Source organism: Schistocerca gregaria, chromosome 2 (assembly GCF_023897955.1).
Source record: "Schistocerca gregaria isolate iqSchGreg1 chromosome 2, iqSchGreg1.2, whole genome shotgun sequence".
Lineage (NCBI taxonomy): Eukaryota > Metazoa > Arthropoda > Insecta > Orthoptera > Acrididae > Schistocerca > Schistocerca gregaria.
Window position 1 is genome coordinate 317,569,364 of NC_064921.1, and position 20,836 is coordinate 317,590,199.

Here is a 20,836-nt window from a genome sequence, read left to right on the forward strand (position 1 = left end):
AATAGTGCACGGTACATCCAAACCGTCATTGTACCCATCGTTCTACCATTCCTAGACCGGCAAGGGAACTTGCTGTTCCAACAGGACAATGCACCTCCGCATGTATCCCGTGCCACCCAACGTGCTCTAGAAGGTGTAAGTCAACTACCCTAGCCAGCAAGATCTCCGGATCTGTCACCCATTGAGCATGTTTGGGACTGGATGAAGCGTCGTCTCACGCGGTCTGCACGTCCAGCACGAACGCTGGTCCAACTGAGGCGCCAGGTGGAAATGGCATGGCAAGCCGTTCCACAGGACTACATCCAGCATCTCTACGATCGTCTCCATGGGAGAATAGCAGCCTGCATTGCTGCGAAAGGTGGATATACACTGTAATAGTGCCGACATTGTGCATGCTCTGTTGCCTGTGTCTATGTGCCTGTGGTTCTGTCAGTGTGATCATGTGATGTATCTGACCCCAGGAGTGTGTCAATAAAGTTTCCCCTTCCTGGGACAATGAATTCACAGTGTTCTTATTTCAATTTCCAGGAGTGTAAAACAACTCCCCTGACCATTTCTCATACAGGGAAATTTCAATGCCCATAATGTATTATGGAGCTCTAACTTGAGTTTCCCCAGGGGTCAAGTATTAGAGAGCCTCATGATGTCTCAGGAGCAGTCCATTCTCAGCACCAGAAATCTGCTCATTTCAACACTGCTACTGGGTGATCTTCAGCCATCCCTCATGGATTTGGCTCTGAGGGAACTTACTGATGACCTTCATTCCAGTGACAACTTCCCACTGTGAATTCATCTGCTGCATGGAACAATCCTTAAAAGGGTGCTACCACAATAGGTGACCAGAAAACTTAACTGCATGTTGTTCTGGCACCTGGCTGTGTTTGAATACCGAGACAGCATCCAGAAATGGGTGGACCACATCACTTTAATGATTCGCCATGCTGCTCACTTATCCATAGTGAAGTCCTCGTGTCATCTTAAGAGGCAACCTGTACCTTGATGGACCAATAAGTCCGCTAACGAATGTGGATCTGTGACAGTTAAAGTACTGCCCAACAACAGAAAATATTCATGACTTTTGATTAATGAAAGCCAAGGATCAAGGCATAATCAAGCAGAGCAAGGAAAGGTCTTGGCACACATTTCTGGATAGCCCAAAACATTCCACTTGTTCTATGAAAGTAGGGAAGCCATCAGGTGGGTCTCCAGTAAATGCAATCAGCTACCTATAGCAGTGGTGCTGAAACAGAGATGTCTCTGAATAATACCTGGCAACATCGCCCAGACAATAGCAGAGCATTCTGCAATGATCACTGCCACTGCCATCCAGGATCCAGTGCTTGTCATTGGCATGCTATCAAACAGGGGGGTGACTTTGACTTCAGGTCCAATGATCCTGAGTCCTACAACTGTATATTCTCCATTTGGAAGATGTATTCAGCACTGTCTAAGGCTCATGCGCCTCGTCCTGAATAAATCGCATACAGCATGCTGTAGAACATGAAAATGGGTCAAAGGAAATTCTCTTACAATGTTTTAATTCAGGATAGCAGACAGACCAATTTCCCAATTTATTAAAGAAGATAATTTTGATATTTCTCCTCAAATCAGGAAACGACCAAACATGTCAGAGAAGTTAACAGTGTGTGTAGAATAGACCATGGAGTGAATGGTCAGCCATTGTCTAGGTGTTAGAGATCAGGCAGCTCCTTAGCCATTCTCAGTGTGGACTCTGGAGATGTTTTAAGTGTTGCCCCTTTTACCATAGCCATAAACAGCATAATGTGTACAGTAAGAAGTCTTGTACAATGCTCCTTATTTGTGGACGATGCAGTGTTCTCTTCCTCCTCCAATACGACAACAGCAACTCGTCAGTTGTGACTTACAGTAAAGAGGTTGGATGAGTGGGCTTAAAAGACAGTTTTACTGTTTTACATTTTGCAGACTCACTGATGTTTCTGGGCCTCATTGCTATTCCGAATTCTGGTGGTTACCACCTAAAAGGCCTGAAGGCAAGGACTTGGTATACAATGAATTTCTCAAGGTGCCTTACCCACAGGTCTTAGGAAACAGAAAGGGCACATCTGCTCGAGTTATATAAGGCTTTCGTGAGATCATAGCTGGACTATGGGTGCATGGTATATGGATCAGAGAGACCTTCATACCTGAAGATTATTGACACTAGGCACCATGAGGAGATCAGCAAACCATTACCATCTGGTGGCAACTTCTTTCATGATACATCAAGCACATAAGATCCTTGCTGCTGCAAATTTGCCAGCATACCAAATTGTTGTTCATCCACTACGAAAACCAATCTCCAGTCATATAAGAGGAACAATGTCATATGGGTTCCATATGAAGCATGAAATAGAGTCACTGGTGTGAGGCCAGTGCCGACCAAAATCTGGGATTTTTTCTGACTGCCAAGCTTGTTATTGCAGAGGTCCAGAGTAATTTTAAATGTAGTCTAGTAGATGAAGCATTGCCCTCCTGTGTAAGTTTTTAATATGATATTTTATGAAATTTTAAATGAACACTTCAACTTAATTCACAGATGGTTCCAAATGGGGGAATCCACTGGATGATCTGTTGTTTTGTCTGGTAGTATCCTTAAGATTCAGTTACCTCAAGACTTCACGGTCTTCAGTATTGAGTTATATACAATCTTGAGGGTGCTGAAGCAGGTGACATTTGCTATTCCTCATCTGTACTGACTCCCTGAGTGCCCTTACCACTCTACAACACTTGTACCCAGCATATAATTTAGTCCATAATATATCCAGGACAGCCTTTTCCACCTATAATGGCTGGGGAAGAAGATGTCTTTTTGCTGAGCACCAGGGCATATGGTTATTAATGGAAAAAATGGCAGACATGACAGCCAAAGAAGTGTGTCACAATTCTCTAATAAGATAGTGTACCATTCCCATTCATACCATCATATCAATGGATGGATGTGAAGAAGAGTAGCTGGAGGTGACTGACAATAAACAGCACCTGGTGAAGTCCACATCACGACTGTGGTAAAGCTCCTTTCAGCCACACAGGGGGGTGAGGTCCTGCTTGCCATATGGCTTCTTGCACCAATGAGAGGACTGTCCAATGTGTGGCACTTGTGGTGTACAGATCACAGCACACCAAATTTTACAAGACTATATTTTATTTTCAGAGTAGAGGGCAGCAGGTCATATGCCAACAGATTTGTTCTCTAGTTTAATTGACAATCAAACAAATATGGTACTATTTTTCAGGTTTTGTGATACATCCGAATTATTCCCTAACATTTTAGGGAAATGCTTATAATGTGTTAACATGCTGGCTGTATCATCTGTGATTTTTGTAAATTATCAGCCAGTAACATTTCCCTGTGTAATTATTTTACTTTTCCTCTTATTTTACATCTGTTCTGAAACATCTGCCCACTTATGCTGTCTTAATGGATGTGAGTTAGTGTGAATGAGCCAATAATTGCGTTTGAGGATTGGAGAGAGTGCATATATTTGCATAGGACTTATTCTTCCTAGCATTCTGACATTTAACCACATTCATTCCTATTAATATTTGTAAGGACATAGATAACCTCACCACTAGATGCCCATAAACCACAAACAAATCCCCCCCCCCTCTCTCCCCCACCCCTACCCCCCACTCCACATAGACATACAGATGAGGTCATCAAAGGCTGATCACAAACCTCAATTGAGTCTTTTCAAAGAAATAATCAAGCATGCTAACCATGGCTCTAGTTTACTTAAAGTATTCCTAACCTAGGTTATGTGGTAAGCATGTTTACCATTCCATTCTAAATGTCTTCTAAATCTACCTCATATACTCTATCAGAGGTTTTTTCAGTTATTTTGTCCAAGTTAAGCAAAAGGAGATGGTAAGCAGCATCATTGCCTCACATATTTTTTAACACAAATGTGTTTTTATTGCTCTTTCACTTGCTTTAGGAGAGGCTGTGTATTACACCATTATCTGTCTATGTAATATATGAGGTGTGATCAAAAAGTAATAGGAATTTTTTAATTATCAGGCTTTATACATCCAATTTCTAATTTTTTTTTATTTTGTTGGTATACTTGTTCCAGATGTATGTTTGCATTTTCAGCTGTTTTGATTATTTACTTCACAGTTGATAGTCAAAAAGGTTATACATGTTTTTGAGTGCTCGGAAAATTTTTACTTTCAAAAAAGATGAATCAGCGAATTTACATTAAATTTTGCTTGAAAAATGGAATAAAGTGCAATACAGCATTCAAAATGTTGACTGCGGCTTTTGTTGAATCTACTACAAGTAAGACAAGAGTTTATGAGTGGTGAAAATATTTCACAGAGGATCGAGAAGACACTGAAGATCACAACCACCCTGGATGCCCTAGTGTACCAATTACTGATGACAATGTGGAAATAGTAAAGAAAATGGTTCTGGAAAATCACTGAATCACCATGATGATGTCGGCATATACTTTGGTTCATGTCAGGCAGTTCTGTCGGGTACTATGGGAATGTACCTTCTAAAGAAGATTATAAAAGGTGATGAAACATGAGTACATGGGTATGATGTCAAAACCAAGCAAGGCCCAGTCATACCAAAGGAAACTGTCTGATGAACCAGGACCGGGGGGGGTGGGGGTGGGGGGGGGTGGGGGGTTGAGAAGTTCAATCACATGTCAAGATTCTTCTCACCATTTTCTTTGACTACAATGGGATAGTGCATCATGAGTTCCTGCCTTATGTTAGCACAGTCAATAAGAAATACTACCTGGGAGTTACACTCTGTCTGTGTGAGGCACTCCTAAGAAAACAACCAGCATTGTGGCAAAACCACTCATGGAAATTGCATCACAATAATGCTCCCACTCATACCTCAATGCTTGTTCATGATTTTTTGGCAAAACAAAAAACCGATATGTTGCCTCAGTTTCTGTATTTGCCAGACATGGCCTCCTGTGACTTCTTTCTATCCCTGAGGCTCAACAGATTGGTGGAAGGAGGTCACATTGCTATCACTGATGAGACTGAGACAAAAACAGAATCACTGAAGGAACTGAACACCATAAGAAAAAGTGAGTTCCAGAAGTGTTTCCAATATTTAAAAAAGTGCTGGTACAAGTGTATTATATCATTATATCTCAGGAGGATGACTTAGTCACATTCAAAGTTGGTGCTGATGAATAAATAAAGATTCTTTAAGACAAACAAAAATTCTCATTGCTTTTCAATCACACCTCATGTATATCATACACACAACAAATTAGGAACAAGTTTGAATTTTTAAATTTGCAGTCTTTTTCTCTTTTGTTTTCTAATATAAATACAGTCCCATATTAACTCAGCCCACATTTCATAACTATAGCCAATTCTTTGTCCCTCCAGTATGCATTTTTACTTTTGCAATAGCATCATCTTTTATATAAAACAAGGCCACTGATGTAGATGATATATTTTGAACACAGATAAAAAATCATGAGCTATTTTAGTATTACTGGCCTCATCAACAGGACTATAATTTCTTTTCTCCTCTGGCTTTTGTTCACGTTATCCATCTGCAATCAATAACAGTAAATTCTGTCCTCCTCCTCAAATAACAACAGAACTTTTGTAAGAATAAACAAAATTATCTTTTGGCTGCAGTTGAAACATGATAGTACATAAAGGTCTGAAGGACTATGGTGTGAAAAACATAAAACTAGTCAATAAATATTATGACTAATTCAGAAACTGCAAGAAACACAGAATGCTGAAATGCTGTGTACAGTATTTTCCTTCCTTACAAAATTAAAAAAAATGGACAGAAAGCACTGCAAGTAAGCTTATAACAACTAAAAATTGGCTACATGCAAATATAAAATTAAAGTAATATTACAAAATTCATAAAACCAGAGGAGTTAAGCTACAGAAAACATAATTTGGGTTGCATTAAACTATATGATTCAAAGATGCCTTAGCAACTAGGCCAGAAGTTGAAATTCTTATTTGGTAAATTCTTTTAGATATAATTAGATGAAGGTAGAATCTACTTTCTTTGTTAAGTATTCCAGCCATTATAAGATTTACCCACATTTAAATTACATTTTTGGTGTAATGACTCTCCATCAAACAGAACTAACTCAGCTCTTATAATAGAGAGTTGTTTTAATTAATTGTTTGGTCCAATTACAGTAAAGTAGTCCTTTCCTTACATAAGCTTTTGCTGTAGGGCACCAACACATCCATTCTAAAACTCCATCTACACTCTGCAGACTACTGTCAAGTGCATGACAGAGGGTACTTCCAATCACACCAATCATTAGGGCTTTTCCCCCATCCCATTCATGATAGACCACAGGAAGAAAGATTCCTTAAAAATCTCTGTGTGTGCTGTAGGTCTACTCTTGTCTTCACAGTCTGTATGGGGGTGATACAAATTGGAATGTGGTATATTCTTCGCTGCTTCTTGAAACTTTGTAAGGAGGTTTCCTTGAGATAGTTTGCATTTCATGTCACAGATCAGCCATTTCAATTCAGCATCTTTGTAGCATCCTCCCAAGGATCAAACAAACCTGATACATTCTTGTTGCCCATAGTCGTATATGCCAAATATCTCCTGTTAGTCTTATATGGCTCAGCACATCCGTGATGTTTTCCCATTGGTCAAACAAACCAGTCACCACTCATGTTCTCACATCCTCTGTTAGTCCTGTTTGGTACAGTCACACACACTTCAGCAACAGTCTACAATGAGTTGCATGTATTTTGCATGCTAACTCCTTCATAGACTGATCACATTTCCCTACATTCTATCGACAGCAATAGGATACTAGACAGTCATAGTATACTATGTTTTTTGTTTTGTGAAGTGCAGATTTTATATTTCTGAATATTAAAACAAGATGCCAAATTTTAACCACTTTGAAACCTTGTCAGATTTTTTCAGAGAGTAAATCATTATAGAAAACGGCATCATCTTTAAAAAGTCTTAGGTTACTATTAGTAGTGTCCACAGGTCACAAATATACAAAGTGAACATCAAGGGTCCCAACACACTGCCCTGTGGCACTACTGAAGTTACTACTTCATCAGTCAATGATTCCATCAAAGGTCACGTGCTATGTCCCACCCACCAAGAAATCCTCAAGCCAGTCACAAGCCTCACTTGACACCCCACATGGCCATACTTTAAATATCAGGCAAATGTGTGGTACTGAGTCAAATGCCTTTCACAAATCAAAAACAGTGATTGTACCCAATGCCCTTGATCCTCGGCTTTGAGGAGGTCATGTGTGAAAAGTACATGTAGGGTTTCACATGACTGATGTTTTCAAAATCCACACTGGTTGGCATGGAGGAGGTCTTTCTGTTCAAGATACGTAATTATATTTGAACTTAGAATATGTTGTGAGATTCTAAAACAAATGGTGTCAAGGATACTGGATGGTACCTTTGTGGGTCACTACTGCTGCCATTCTTATAAATGGGTGTGACCTGTGCTCTTGTCCAACTACAGGGCACAGTTTTTTTGAGTGAACTTAGGTATGTTATGGTTAAAGGAGGCACTAACTCAGCCACAAATTCAGAATAGAATGTGGTAGGGATTCCATCAGGCCCTGGAGCTTTGTTTAATTTTAATAACTTCAATTACTTCTTGATGCCACAGGTATCTATTTCACTGATCTTTATTGTGGTGAAAGAATTCAACTGAGGCAATTCTCCTTGGTTTTCCACAATAAAGTATCATTTGAAAATAAAGTTAGGCACTTTTGCTTTGCTACCCTCAATTTCAGTTACTGTCTCATCCATGAGTGTCTGGACACTAACTTCAATACCCCTAATAGCATTTTCATATGGCCAGAATTTCTTTAGGTTTTGTGAGGGATCTTTCAATAGTATTCTGCTAATGAAGTCACTGAAGAAATCAACCAAATGCATTTCATTCAACATCTCTTTATCTACAGCCCGATTTTTTGTTTCATACCTATTATGAAGTAGTCACTGTTGCTGTCATAGTTTATTTACAAGGAAATGTCATCATAATGAAAATCAGCCAACACCTCCACTACAGCATAAGCTATAAATAATAAATAATTAGAGAGAGAGAGAGAGAGAGAGAGAGAGAGAGAGAGAGAGAGAGAGAGAGAGAGAGAGAGAGAGATTTGTGATCTATCCTCACACTTAAATTTATAAATGGAATGAAGGTGACAGATTTACCCAGAAATAAATGCATTCAAAATAACACCAATAAATTGTTTTCATTAGGTGATTTCTGATGATGACTATGATCCTTGCACTAACTTCTACTTAAAACAAATATTGTGTAACAGGACTATGCATTCAGTTTAGGCTATGACTGCTGATTATTTTCACATGACAGTTAGGTGGGCAGCATTTAATATGGCAAGAAACATTTGTTTGCTGCAGGAAATTAAAATAATAAAAATAATAGGTACTGCAATAAGCTGAAAAGTGCCTAGTTAGAAAAAAATGTAATGATATTATGAAGGCACCATTTATTACAGAAGATGAGGTATAGTTTGCAAGTGAATACATAAATACTGCAATAAGTTACAATTGCCGTCAAATCTCGGATGAGAGAATTTATATTGTTGTATTATCTACCACTATTCCAGTGTGACATTTTTCTTACATACAGCTTAATAGTAATACTATATAACTGATAAGTCATAGCTATTTGTTTTGCAAATTTTGGTGTTCAAATGTCAACAGCTAAATAATATATTTACTGCTTTATTGACCTAAAAAAAATAGAAACATCTCCCAATGAATATGACAAAATTAGTTGTTGAATACCCAACAGTCAACATCATGTCCAATTAGTCTGCATCACTCAAAACACACATGCATTTAGAAAAAAATTCTGAGGTCAGCAAGATAATGTAACCAAAGACTATTATATTTGTACAGTGTAATATTTACAAACAATTTAAGTTAAGTTTTGATAAATTTAATGTGATACTGAAACATTACAATAAACGACAATGTATGCTTATTAAAAAACATGCCCTTATTTTATGCAAAGCAAACACCAACTACAAACCACAAAAAGCTTCAAAAAAATAAAGAACAAATGGAAGTAAGTTTTCTATCAAAAAGCTTCATCATCTTAGAAAAGGGTATTATACTGTAATGTAATTGCCGGCCGTGGTGGTCTCGCGGTTCTAGGCGCACAGTCCAGAACCGTGCGACTGCTACGGTCGCAGGTTCGAATCCTGCCTCGGGCATGGATGTGTGTGATGTCCTTAGGTTAGTTAGGTTTAAGTAGTTCTAAGTTCTAGGGGACTGATGACCACAGCAGTTGAGTCCCATAGTGCTCAGAGCCATTTGAACCATTGTAATGTAATTCCATATACATCTGTTTTGGAAGCATGTTGTTTATACATTGAAATTATCAGATAGAAAATAACGTAATATTCCTTTGCAGTGTCTGATATGTCTTCATGATATTGAAGACATTAATGAAAGGATAACAGACTTATAGTATAAATACATTAAAATCAGCACAAATTTGTCAAGCTTTTAACCAAGAGTTATTCTGAATATATATTTGCATTTGATGGGTGGTTAGCAATTTTAACTTGACTGTTTAGGTAGCATGGGATAAAACTAAGAAAATTTTTCTGTTTTGGTAATCACAGTAAAATGTACCATGACAGAAGCTGTAGCAGAAAATATCATTCAACACGTTACGGAGCTCGTATTCCTTTACTTGGTACAACTGACAGTGCACAGAAGGTTATTTCTTCTGTTATGAAGAAGGGTCAACATTAGTGTAAGTCATGGTCAAGAGAGATTTCTCTGCTACCAACTGTACACTGCTTGTAAAAAAATAAATGTTTAGCATTATCCTGTCTAATTTCATGGGCAGTAAAAATAAGCCCAGTCCTTAAAATTATCTCCCAGAGTGGAAGCCATAGCAAAAAGAATAAATTAAGTAGTTACACAATGGAATGGGAAAAAAGATAAAAGTAAACTAGTCTAGCAGGCCAAGCAGACAGGCAAGGGTACTATTGGGTGAGAGAAAAGCAATAGGTTACCAGCTCCAGGGACAGAAAGAAATCGGCCAAAGTCCAACTTGTTACTGTTGATGGTGGTGTTGGCTGGCTGAGACCCTGTTGGCTGCTCCTCCACTGCAGAGATACATCACTTCACCTCAGATTTCAGGCACTCAACACGCATATGCACTCATTATCTGTAGTCTACTGCTACATACAGAGATTATGGTATCCTCCACAAGTCAAATGCAATGCAGTATAAAATTTTTGAACTCAGATGTAGGTACAATTATGATAAAAGAGCTACTGTAAGAAGAGTGAACAGCAGTACATACAGCATAAACGAGCATAAGACTACAGCTGTAAGACTCCAGAGTTGCATGCAACTTACACACTAATAGTTAGAACAGCTGAAGCAAAAGATAGAAAGTTATTTTGTTTTATTGGTATGGTTTTGTGAAAATTAGATAAAAAAGACTGAAAAAAATAGAGGAAGAAATTTGGAACATGTAATACTGCATTTGTGACAATTCCATGTACATTTTCCACAACAAAGATGCTGCTATAAATTTTGAAAGTATTTTTATACATATAAAACTAAACACGTTTGTTAAAGGTTTCTGGTGAAGAGAAGGAAAATAATCTAGCACCAGAGAGTAAGAGGGGGAGGGGGGAATTAAAATGGATTTTTACAACATTTAATATGTCAGGCTACAAAAGTTATGAAACAGAAAATATCCACGAGTAATAAAAATGTTGAACCACAGTCTTTAATAAAGATATTCTGCGAAGGTAAAGATGAGCACTGTTACAGCAGATCAATAAACAATACTTCTAATAACATACATGTGGAAGAGTTGGGGAGAGTGCAAAAGGAAGGGGTCATACAATCAAAAATGGGCTGAGCAATACTATGTTGAATCAACAGCTTAAGACATTTTGTAACTGGATAAATGCAGTAAAGTCAAACCTTGTGCTAATTGGCACATAGCAAACCAGGTAGTGAATCCAACCACTTGGTGGGGCATGATGTCAGCTAAGGGAAATGATACATCTAGTGAATATGCTGAATAGCAAGGGTCTAAAATTCATTTCAAATACACATCTAACATTAAAAAATAATACACTAAGTGATTGTAGGTCCAGGGTCACCATTAATTCAGTTTCCTCCACTACAAAATAACATGGCAGTATGAGAAGTATTTATTTTACACAGCACAATAGCTTACATTTAAAAACATATGTATAAATTACAAGTGAGCTGCTTTCCACATCTTGAGCATCAGTTTTTATGGTACAGTTTATCATCACTAACACAATCAGGCCATAAGCAGAATGTAAAATATGCTGTAGGTATTAGTAATGCAGAAATGCTGAGGAATTAATAACATTCATGTGAGATTCTACAGTACTTTTCACTCACAACTCTGAAACATACTACTAAAGAAGAGATGTAGTGAAACTAATCTGTTCTCTAAATGTTGTTAACATCTTTCAACATAAATAAAAACATAAATAAAATTCCACTTCCAGCACTGACAGTCAAATGAGAAGAATCACAGATGCGCTCAAAAGCAGAGCTGCATATTTTTAAGTATTCCAAGATTCTACCATAGAGAATTGTGAAAGAATGTGTATATTGGGTGAAAGAGCACAGAGTTCAAGTATAACAATTAACTGCAGTGTACTGCACTGTTTTCTAAATATACAATTCAGAGAAGCCTGTACTTTTGTGATAGTCAATACTGTCACAGAAAATGGGGCTCAAATTAATCAGCAAAACTACAATGTATCTTTGAAAGAATCCATTTTTTATCTACATAATTTTAAAAATTTGGTCATAAGTAAATTAAATTTTTGAAAAGTCTTGATTTCTGTGCCCTAAGAATAGAAAAAAACCACTCCATACTCCCCACCATCTAAGACTGTTTCATTCAGAGTCATCTACATTCTAGCAATAAACACACACAATTAAGCTACAAGAGAAGAACTGACTGAGATTACAGGAAGACTCAACAGGTAACTGATACTGCTAATTAGTGGTGTTCAGCAAAACAGCTTCAGGATCAACAACTTCTATTGGTTTGCTGGAGCTGAACAATTTTTGGTGTACCTGGAACAGCAAGGTATGGCCCCTTATTATCCCGGACATCTAGCAGAGCTGTTTGTGATGAAGGACAGCTTGAACTGCGGATCACCTGCTGTGGTACCTTCTGTGTCTCCTGTGAGAAGTCTGGCCACACGAAGCAGGTACAGAAATGGAGTAACAAATATCCCTCACATTTATTACATATTTGACACATCAGAAATCTTATGTAACTAGCTTTAACATAAACCCAAAATATAATTGTTCTTTGAATTTCGTCTGCAAGAAATACATAAAAGCTACAAATGTTAGCACTAAGACACACAAATACTTCAATCGTGGTGACATAATCATGTGAGATGAAGCAGTCTTTCTTTATTAGTTTTGAGAATAAAGATAAATCAGGAACTCTATGATCTAAATAAATAAATAAATAAATAATGTGGATGGTACATGTAGGGAGGACAACTGAAAGATTGAAAAGTATTCATTTCTCTCTCTAAAAACTATTATGATGGAGGTGGGGGAACTGCGGCCAATTTGTTGTAATAATGGCAAAATCAACATGGGAATGTGAGGCATGCTGGAAGAGTATGAGTGGTTTACTTATATTTAAACACTGGCAGCTTAGAACAAAGCTGCATGAATACATTGTCACTTATTGATTGACTGTAAAGCAACAGAAGTCATTGTTTCGATTTGGCAGTAGTCTGACTATGGCTGAAGTGAGCAACAGTGGCTCTGAAAATCACTGCTCCTGCCAGCTGCATGGTGCATGATGTAATTCAATTTATGTATGAAACAAGGATCTACAGCTGCTCAAATTCATCAGAAGTTGTGCCTTGTTTATGGATCTACAGTGATGAGTGAACAAAATAGTAGAAAATAGTATAGAGACTCAGAAAGTTGCCACAGATATGTGCACGATACAGAGCAGAATGCTAATAAATGGACCCTGAACTACGATGTTATGAGCAGTTGATGACTGGTGCTCGGGCTGATATCATTCCACATCTTGGTCACACCACTATTTACATGATTACCTAGGAAAATCTAAGCTGTCATAAATTATTTGCAAGGTGGCTAATTAAAATGCATACCCAACAACACAAAGAACATTAAGCAATGAATGTTGTTGGGTCATTGTTGACAAAATGGAGATATTTGCTTTCTAACATTGTCATGGCTGATGATGTGTGGATATCCAGCACAAACATAGAATCAAAACAACAGTCAGTGCATTCATGGTATCCAATTTAATCAAACTAAAAAAATTACAGAATCTCCTTCTGAAGTAAAAAAATGATGGCTGCAGTTTTCTGGGGTAAAAAGGAGATTCTTTTGTTTGATTTTGTGAAACGTGGACCAACAATTACAGCTGACATGTACTGAAATGCTCACCCTCACCAAACAAAACACCAGCACTACACCCTACAGTCCTTGCACCCAATGACTATTACCTCTTGCACTTGAAGCAATGGCTTGGTGGACAGCGCTTTTATGATAACATGGAACTCCAGACTGGTTACTTCCCAGGCAAAGTATTTCACTGGAGAGGGGCTGAAGAAGTTAGTGCACCATTACAAGATGGTTTAAAAATGAACAGTAGTTAGATGGAAAAGTGAAGTGCATGTCTACAAAAATTGCAACAAATATTTTTTATGGATAAATGGCCTTTACTTTTCAAATACACATCGCATATCGCTGAAGGGATGGCAGATCTCAAACAGGACTTCAGATTTAAAAAAACACACACTTTTATAGAATGAAAGTTGTCTCTTGCTTCCAGATTAGTGTAACTGAGTAAGCAAACTTGCATAGTCCATTGAAGGAATGCAGTGCATCATAGTGATTACGTTTTCCCCCATCCTCTTTCTGTATCGACTACCTCTGCTCACTCCCTTTATCCTACTTATCCACCTAAAACTTATTCACAATGGCCTCCTCCTTCCTTTTCATCTGTCTGCATAGGATTGTTCCTCCTCCTTTATTTACACACAATCAAAATTACACAACACCCCACAAACATTCCACTGTCAGTATGAAAGTGCCTTCATTACAGTCATAATGAGATAAATAATTAATAAATAACAGGTTTTTATTGCACAGTCTGGGAAAATGTAGGAGCTGCTTCTCTGGGAAATTACTACTAACGAAGATACATCTTAAGATGCACTGTGTATGGAAGACATTGCTATTCCAGGCTACCAAATAAAAACTTGTCACTGGCATCGTGGTTGTGGTCCTAATTACAATATAAAAATGTCTAGCTCTTGTAAATGAGTCCTTAACAACAAATTCATTTTGTATGATAAGTCTTAGTCTATTCTTTCTACTACCTAATGAAGAGAATGAGAGAGACATGTGTAAAAACTGTATGGTTTCTTAGATCATGAATTAAATCCTTTTCATAACTTGTTTTCCTTCCCTCAATGCCAAAAGCTTTTTCTTGGTAGTAAACAGCTTCTTACTTTTTATTTGTTGATGACTAGTTTTGATCTACTGCAGGGATCAGCATCAGACTTGTATTCCTTGGCATGGAGCAGGCCTGTCGGTACTGGCCTTGAGAACACTAGTGTTATAAGCGATCACGACTGTGTTTGCTAAATAACTTTTAAATTTAGATCAATGTTCTGTGGAACAATGTTCCAAAAGATTTTAAACATTTTCTTATTGCACGAAACACCTACAGCAACTTTCTAGAAACAAAGTGCTGTATTACAACAAACTCGATGGAGATTACTCAGAGTAATCAATAATTTTTATACAAAAACCGAAGCTCCACATTCCTGCCGTGATGGGACCAACTGACCCCCATGTCATCTTTGCCAATGACACCATTGGATAAGGGGGGGGGGGTCAACACATCACTCTCGCAATGGCTGTTGGATTTTTTGAACTCAAGTAGCTCCTCAACTGGCACCAAAAGGCTGATTGTACCCCATTACAGCCCTCCCAACAAGGAAAAATCCCTAGCAGAAGTGGAAATCAAACCCAGTTCTTCTGCATACTGCCCAGAAATGATTACTGAGCTATGGAGGCGTACAATAAGTTATAAATAAGACCCAAGATTTAAAATGTAAAAGAAGTAACATGGTGCAAATCTGAATGAGCGAAAAGTGAATGAAGAAGAAATGCTCAGCCAGAACATTATGAGCACCTATCTAATAGGCGGTATGTCCACTTTTCTCACAGACAACAGTGGCGACATGCTGTGACATGAAAGCAATGAGATCTTAGTAGGTTGCTAGAGGGAGTTGGCATCACATCTGCACACACAAGTCACCTAATTTCAATAAATTCTGGGGAGGAGAGTGGCGAGCTCTGATGCCACATTCAATCACACTCCAGATGTGTTCAATCAAGTTCAGATCTGATGAGCTGGGGATCCAGCACATCAATTGGAATTCACCACTGTGTTCCTTGAAGCAGTCCATCACACTACTGGCTTTGTCATGGCACATTATCTTGTTGAAAAATATCACTGCCATTAGGAAACATGATCGTCATAAAGGGATGTATGTGGTATGCAACCAATGTATGACACTCCTTTGCTGTCATGCTGCCTTTCATGAGCTCCACTGGGCCCATGGATGCCCACCTGAATATTCCCCAGAGCATAATGGAGCTGCCTCCAGATTGTCTCTGTCCCACAGTACAGGTGTCAAGGACCTGTTCCCCTGGAAGACAATGGGTTTGCTCCCTACTATCAGCACGAAGAAGAAGGTTTCGGCGTTCATCAGACCGTGCAATGCTCTGCCACTGTGCCAATGTCCAGTGCTGATGACCAAATGCCCATTTCAGTCGTAGTTGCCAGTGTCATGGTGTTAACATTGGCACATGCATGAGTTGTGGGTTGTGGCTGTTCTGTTCTGTGTGCTATGTGTTGAGACACACTTGTACTGTGCCCAATTTAAAGTCTGATGTTAGTTCCACCACAATTCACTGACTCTCCTGTTTTACCACTCTGCCCCACCTATGACATCTGACATCTGTAATGGGTGTTGGCCAACCTATCCAATGATGTCTGGAGGTGGTTTCGCCTTAGTTTTGACACATGTTGAAGACACTCACCACTGCACTCCTTGGACAACTGACAGGTCATGCAGTTTCTGAAATGCTGATGCCGAGCCTCTGGGCCATCACAGTCTGCCACTGATCAAACTCACATAGATTGGGCGCCTTCCCCATTCTACAAAAAGACAGCATGATCACTGATATTACATCCACTGTGTGTGCCTCTTACTAGCAATCATTCCTCACCATGTGATGCTGCTATCGCCTGGATGGGTTTATGTCAATAGTAGGCCGGTGGTTACAATGTTCTGGCTGATCAGTGTAACATTTTCCTCCTCATACTATATTTTTCTTGACTTATTCCGTTTATCATTGCCGTCTTGCCTCCACTTCCAGCTTTTATCCACATCAGTTACTATGTTTATTTCATTTTCATTTGCTTCTTGTTCTTTTCCTTTTGATTTCCGTATAATGCAGCAATTATTTTGTTTATTGGCTTATTATGGCATATGATTAGATATACTTAGGAAATTGTGGCTGAGTTTGCCCAGCTGGATTAAACTGCAATATTAATATGTAATATCACTTATTGACCAAGAGCCCAAAACAATCCCCCCAGCCACTAAAGATCACATGACAAAAACAACAATGATGCAAAATATATGCTGGGTGCAGAAAGGAATCAGACAGTAAGGTAAAATTACGGTAGGGGAAGTTGAATCCAGCAAAATCTGCTTGATAATCATAAGTCAGAAATGCACCATTGTGGAGATATGCTTGTAAAATAACAAAACAGTGACAAGTGCATGGGAGCCTTCATCCACAAAGAAGAGCTTGCAATAATTTTCAAAGACACAGAAGTTTTTGCAACACATCAAGAATTTTCACATGGGTGCACTGACACTTGTTACAATAATGTTGTCATTCATTCAACATTTAGGTGACTCATGGTAGATGAAGGAGCATATTAAGAACTCAAAGGTGAGTAAGCATTTGTTCTTAACTTGTTTAATTTTTTAACACATTGCATTTAACAGTTTTCTACAATGTATCACTCCCTATTAATAACAGATTTTATGTTTTTGACATGTGCATGCAGTTGAAATTATTGTCACTAAGACAGGCACACATTCCTATGTAAACGTGATATAATTGTGCAGTTCTGTATAACATCTCTTCATTACAGTATTTGGAATCTAAAGAGTTTATTACACACAGGAAAAAACAGCACACACCAGACTACTCGCATTCTATTTTTTATGATATCCTCCTCTCCTCTGTTATTTCTTTTAATTTTCTTTACTTCACTTCATTTCCTTTGTTTTTTTACTTATTATTGCATTACATCAAAATCTTTTGATCACTCTTATTCTCCTCCATTCACCATAGATTAGATTAGTTTTTCATTCCACAGATCCATGCTGAGGAGATCCTCATGGATGTGGAATATGTCAATTTCTTTCTTTTCTTTTTTTTTTTTTTACTAATAGTATGAGTGTATACAATACATCATTTGTTTCTATAAAAAATACGTCAATGGAGTAGAAGGAGTTGGCCACTAGTAAGTCTTTCAGGCTCTTTTTAAACTGATCTTTACTCGTAACTAAATTTTTTAGGTTTGCTGGCAAATTATTGAAGGTGAGTGTTCCTGAGTAGTGGACCTGTTTTTGAACTAAAGTAAGTGCTTTTAAGTCATTGTGCAGATAAATTTTGTTCCTGCTATTGTATGTATGAATTGAGCTGTTTGTTGGAAAAAAGAGATATATTATTTAGGACAAATTTCATTAAGGAGTAAATATACTGAGAGGCAGTAGTTAGTATACCCAGTTCTTTGAAGAGGTTTCTACAGGATGTCCATGAATTTACTCCACAAATAATACGTATTACACACTATTGGACTCTGAAAATTTTTGTTTGACTTGAAGAGTTACCCCAAAATATTATACCATATGACATTTTGGAATGAAAGTAGGCAAAGTATGCAAGATTTTTCATTTTTATGTCGCCTATGTCTGCTAACACTTGAATTGCAAATACAGATTTGTTAAGGTGTTTCTGCAGTTCTGTCGTGTACTCCTCCCAACTGAATTTATTATCAAGTTGTAATCCCAGGAAAGTAAGACTGTCAACCTCTTCTATCTGCTCTTCTTCATACTTTATGCATATGCAGGGTGGAAAACTCTTACAGGTTCTGAATTGCATACAGTGAATGAGTCTTTTTGAAGTTTAATATCAGGAGTTGGCTTTAAACCATTTATTAATATCCATGAAAATATCATTAGCAGATCTTTCTAGAACTACACTCGACATACTATTTATTGCAATACTTGTGTCATCTGCAAACAAAATGAACTCTGCTTCTGGCAGTGTAACTGATGAAAGATCATTAATGTACACAATAAAAAGCAATTGCCTTAAGATGGATCCTTGTGGGACACCACACGTAATTTCTTCCCATTCTGATGATGACTGATGACTCAATTCACTAGTCCCTTGCACTGACACCCTTTGTTTCCTGTTAGCGAAGTATGACTTGAACCATTTTGTAGCACTACCCATGACAACATAGAATTCTAATTTATTTAAAAGAATGTTGTTGTTCACACAATCAAATGCCTTTGAAAAATCACAGAAACTACCTGCTGCTTGTAATTTGTTACTAAATGAATTAAGTACATTTTCACTATAGGTGTAAATAGCCGTCTCGATATCAGAATCCTTCAGAAATCCAAACTGTGTGGTCTTGATAATATGTTATTTGTGGTCAGATGGTTGAGAAGCTGCCTGTACATTACTTTTTCTAAAATTTTTGAGAATGCTGGCAAAAGTGAAATCGGTCTGTAGTTTGATGGTATCTCTTTATCCCCTTTCTGTACATTTAAGCCAGTCAGGAAATGTCCCAGTTATAACTGAATGGTTACACAAGTAACTTAGAATTGTACTAAACTCACAAGAACATGCCTTAATTAACTTTGTTGATATTTCATCGTAACCACTAGAATGCTTTGTTTTTAAATATTTTATGATGGAAGTTATTTCTTTTGGTGAAGTGAGTGACATACCAATGTACCTGAAGCTATTTGTAAAGGCTAGTTTCAGATATTCATGGGCATTATTTACTGATCCTGACAATCCCATTCTATCAGTAACGGATATAAAGTACTTGTTAAATAGATTTGCCACACTATGCCCATCGGTTACTAATGTGTCATCTACCCTTAATGCTATTTGCTCCTTTCGCTGTTTTCATTCTACTCATCATCTGTTCTTTCTTTTATTCCAGATCACTTTTCTGTCCATAGATCATATTTCCAAAAGCATAATTTCTATGCAAAGTGTAATTCACATCCAAATGTTATATTATTTGTTCCTTTATCTGAAGAAACTGTTATACCATTAAAATATGTCTGGACGTATTATACTAGTTGAGAGAGTGCTGAAAAGTTAATTTAATTTTAAATATGTGGCATAATTTGTAAAAGCTTTATTCCAAATGAAACATTGCTAAACTGTGTGTGGCATCACTTATTTTAAAAACATCATCAGTACTTGGTCTCTCACAGCACTGACATAAGTCAAGGCCATTAAAAGAAGTTCAGTTGCTTCCTGTTACCTAGGCCACAAACAATGGAGTTCCTGAATCAGGTGACATGTGATACGAAAACTGTCATACACAAAGGCACAGTGATAAATCTCTTAGCCTATTTATATGCCTGCCACAACATTTCTCAAATAATTTTCAGAGTCATAACTAAAGGAACTGTAAATGTTTTTATGCTGCTTTCTCAGTGTTGTATGACTGCATTAAAGATATGAAACAACTGTGAATTATTGGAAATAATACTATAATATTACTGGATCAGCAGAAATATATTATTGAGAAACATACCAACATAAGCTATGAAAAACTGTGTTTCAACACAAGAAGTGAAAACATTTATCTATCATCACTTCAATACAATGATGTTAGGGATGTTGTAATGCTCTGAACATCAGGTGAATGCTCAAATATCTGTTCGTGCATTTCGCCACATACGTCAAATATTCAGCTGAAAAGATAAAAATCTAATAATGACAGGTTAAGCTTATTAAGAAGAAATTCTGACATTTTCAACCAATTTTAGAAAACTCAAGTGTACCACATGCACTTGATGGACTGGGGCAAAAGTACCAAATGTAAATAAATCTGTGTGTCTTCTTTGTCTTCCTTGACTTATACTCTTATTTTCTGAATTTCAAATTCTAAAATTTGAAAGAGCTAAAATGTCACAGAGTTCTTTGAGATAAATATAAATACTGGAGAAACTAAATGAAAAATTAGAAGAGTGCAACCAACAGAAAATATAGTATTAGCAGTAGTAGGGGGGCACAAACATGGATACATACAAGAATCTCACTTGACCTGACTCATATTAAAACGACACCAGAGAACCTTCAGCAGCATCGTGAGTTTGGGCACCTACGTTGTTGTCCATACCTGCTGTTACAAGCATGTATGCATTATACATCAATGAGCCATAGATTAGTGCTTTTTATTTCAGGAAGGAAGAGGTTACATTTTCAATAAAGATGACACTATAAAATATATTGAAACAATTATCATTCTGAAACAGTATAATATCAGAACTTCACCATAAATATGACTGTTGTATGTGTATGTTAGAATTACATGAAAGATGTAAGAAAAATCTAGTTTCCATTAATAATGCATGCAACATCTATAAGAAAAACTTTTTTT

General features: G+C 37.4%; 1 protein-coding gene across 23 annotated transcripts in view; it reads right to left on the minus strand.

The window, feature by feature from the left end:
• LOC126336946 (sodium bicarbonate cotransporter 3) overlaps positions 1–20,836 on the minus strand; it is a 1,595,930-nt gene that overhangs the window by 189,960 nt on the left and 1,385,134 nt on the right. For 7 of the 23 annotated variants that reach the window (XM_050001132.1, XM_050001128.1, XM_050001147.1 and 4 more), the window contains one exon: positions 10,038–10,130. The exons of 9 other annotated variants lie outside the window; for them this stretch is intronic. In XM_050001132.1, coding sequence (XP_049857089.1) covers positions 10,038–10,130 — 93 coding nt within the window. Of the gene's footprint in view, positions 1–10,037; positions 10,131–12,108; positions 12,229–20,836 lie in introns of all 23 variants that reach the window. 7 more of the 23 variants (XM_050001126.1, XM_050001130.1, XM_050001125.1 and 4 more) reach the window with 2 other exon arrangements.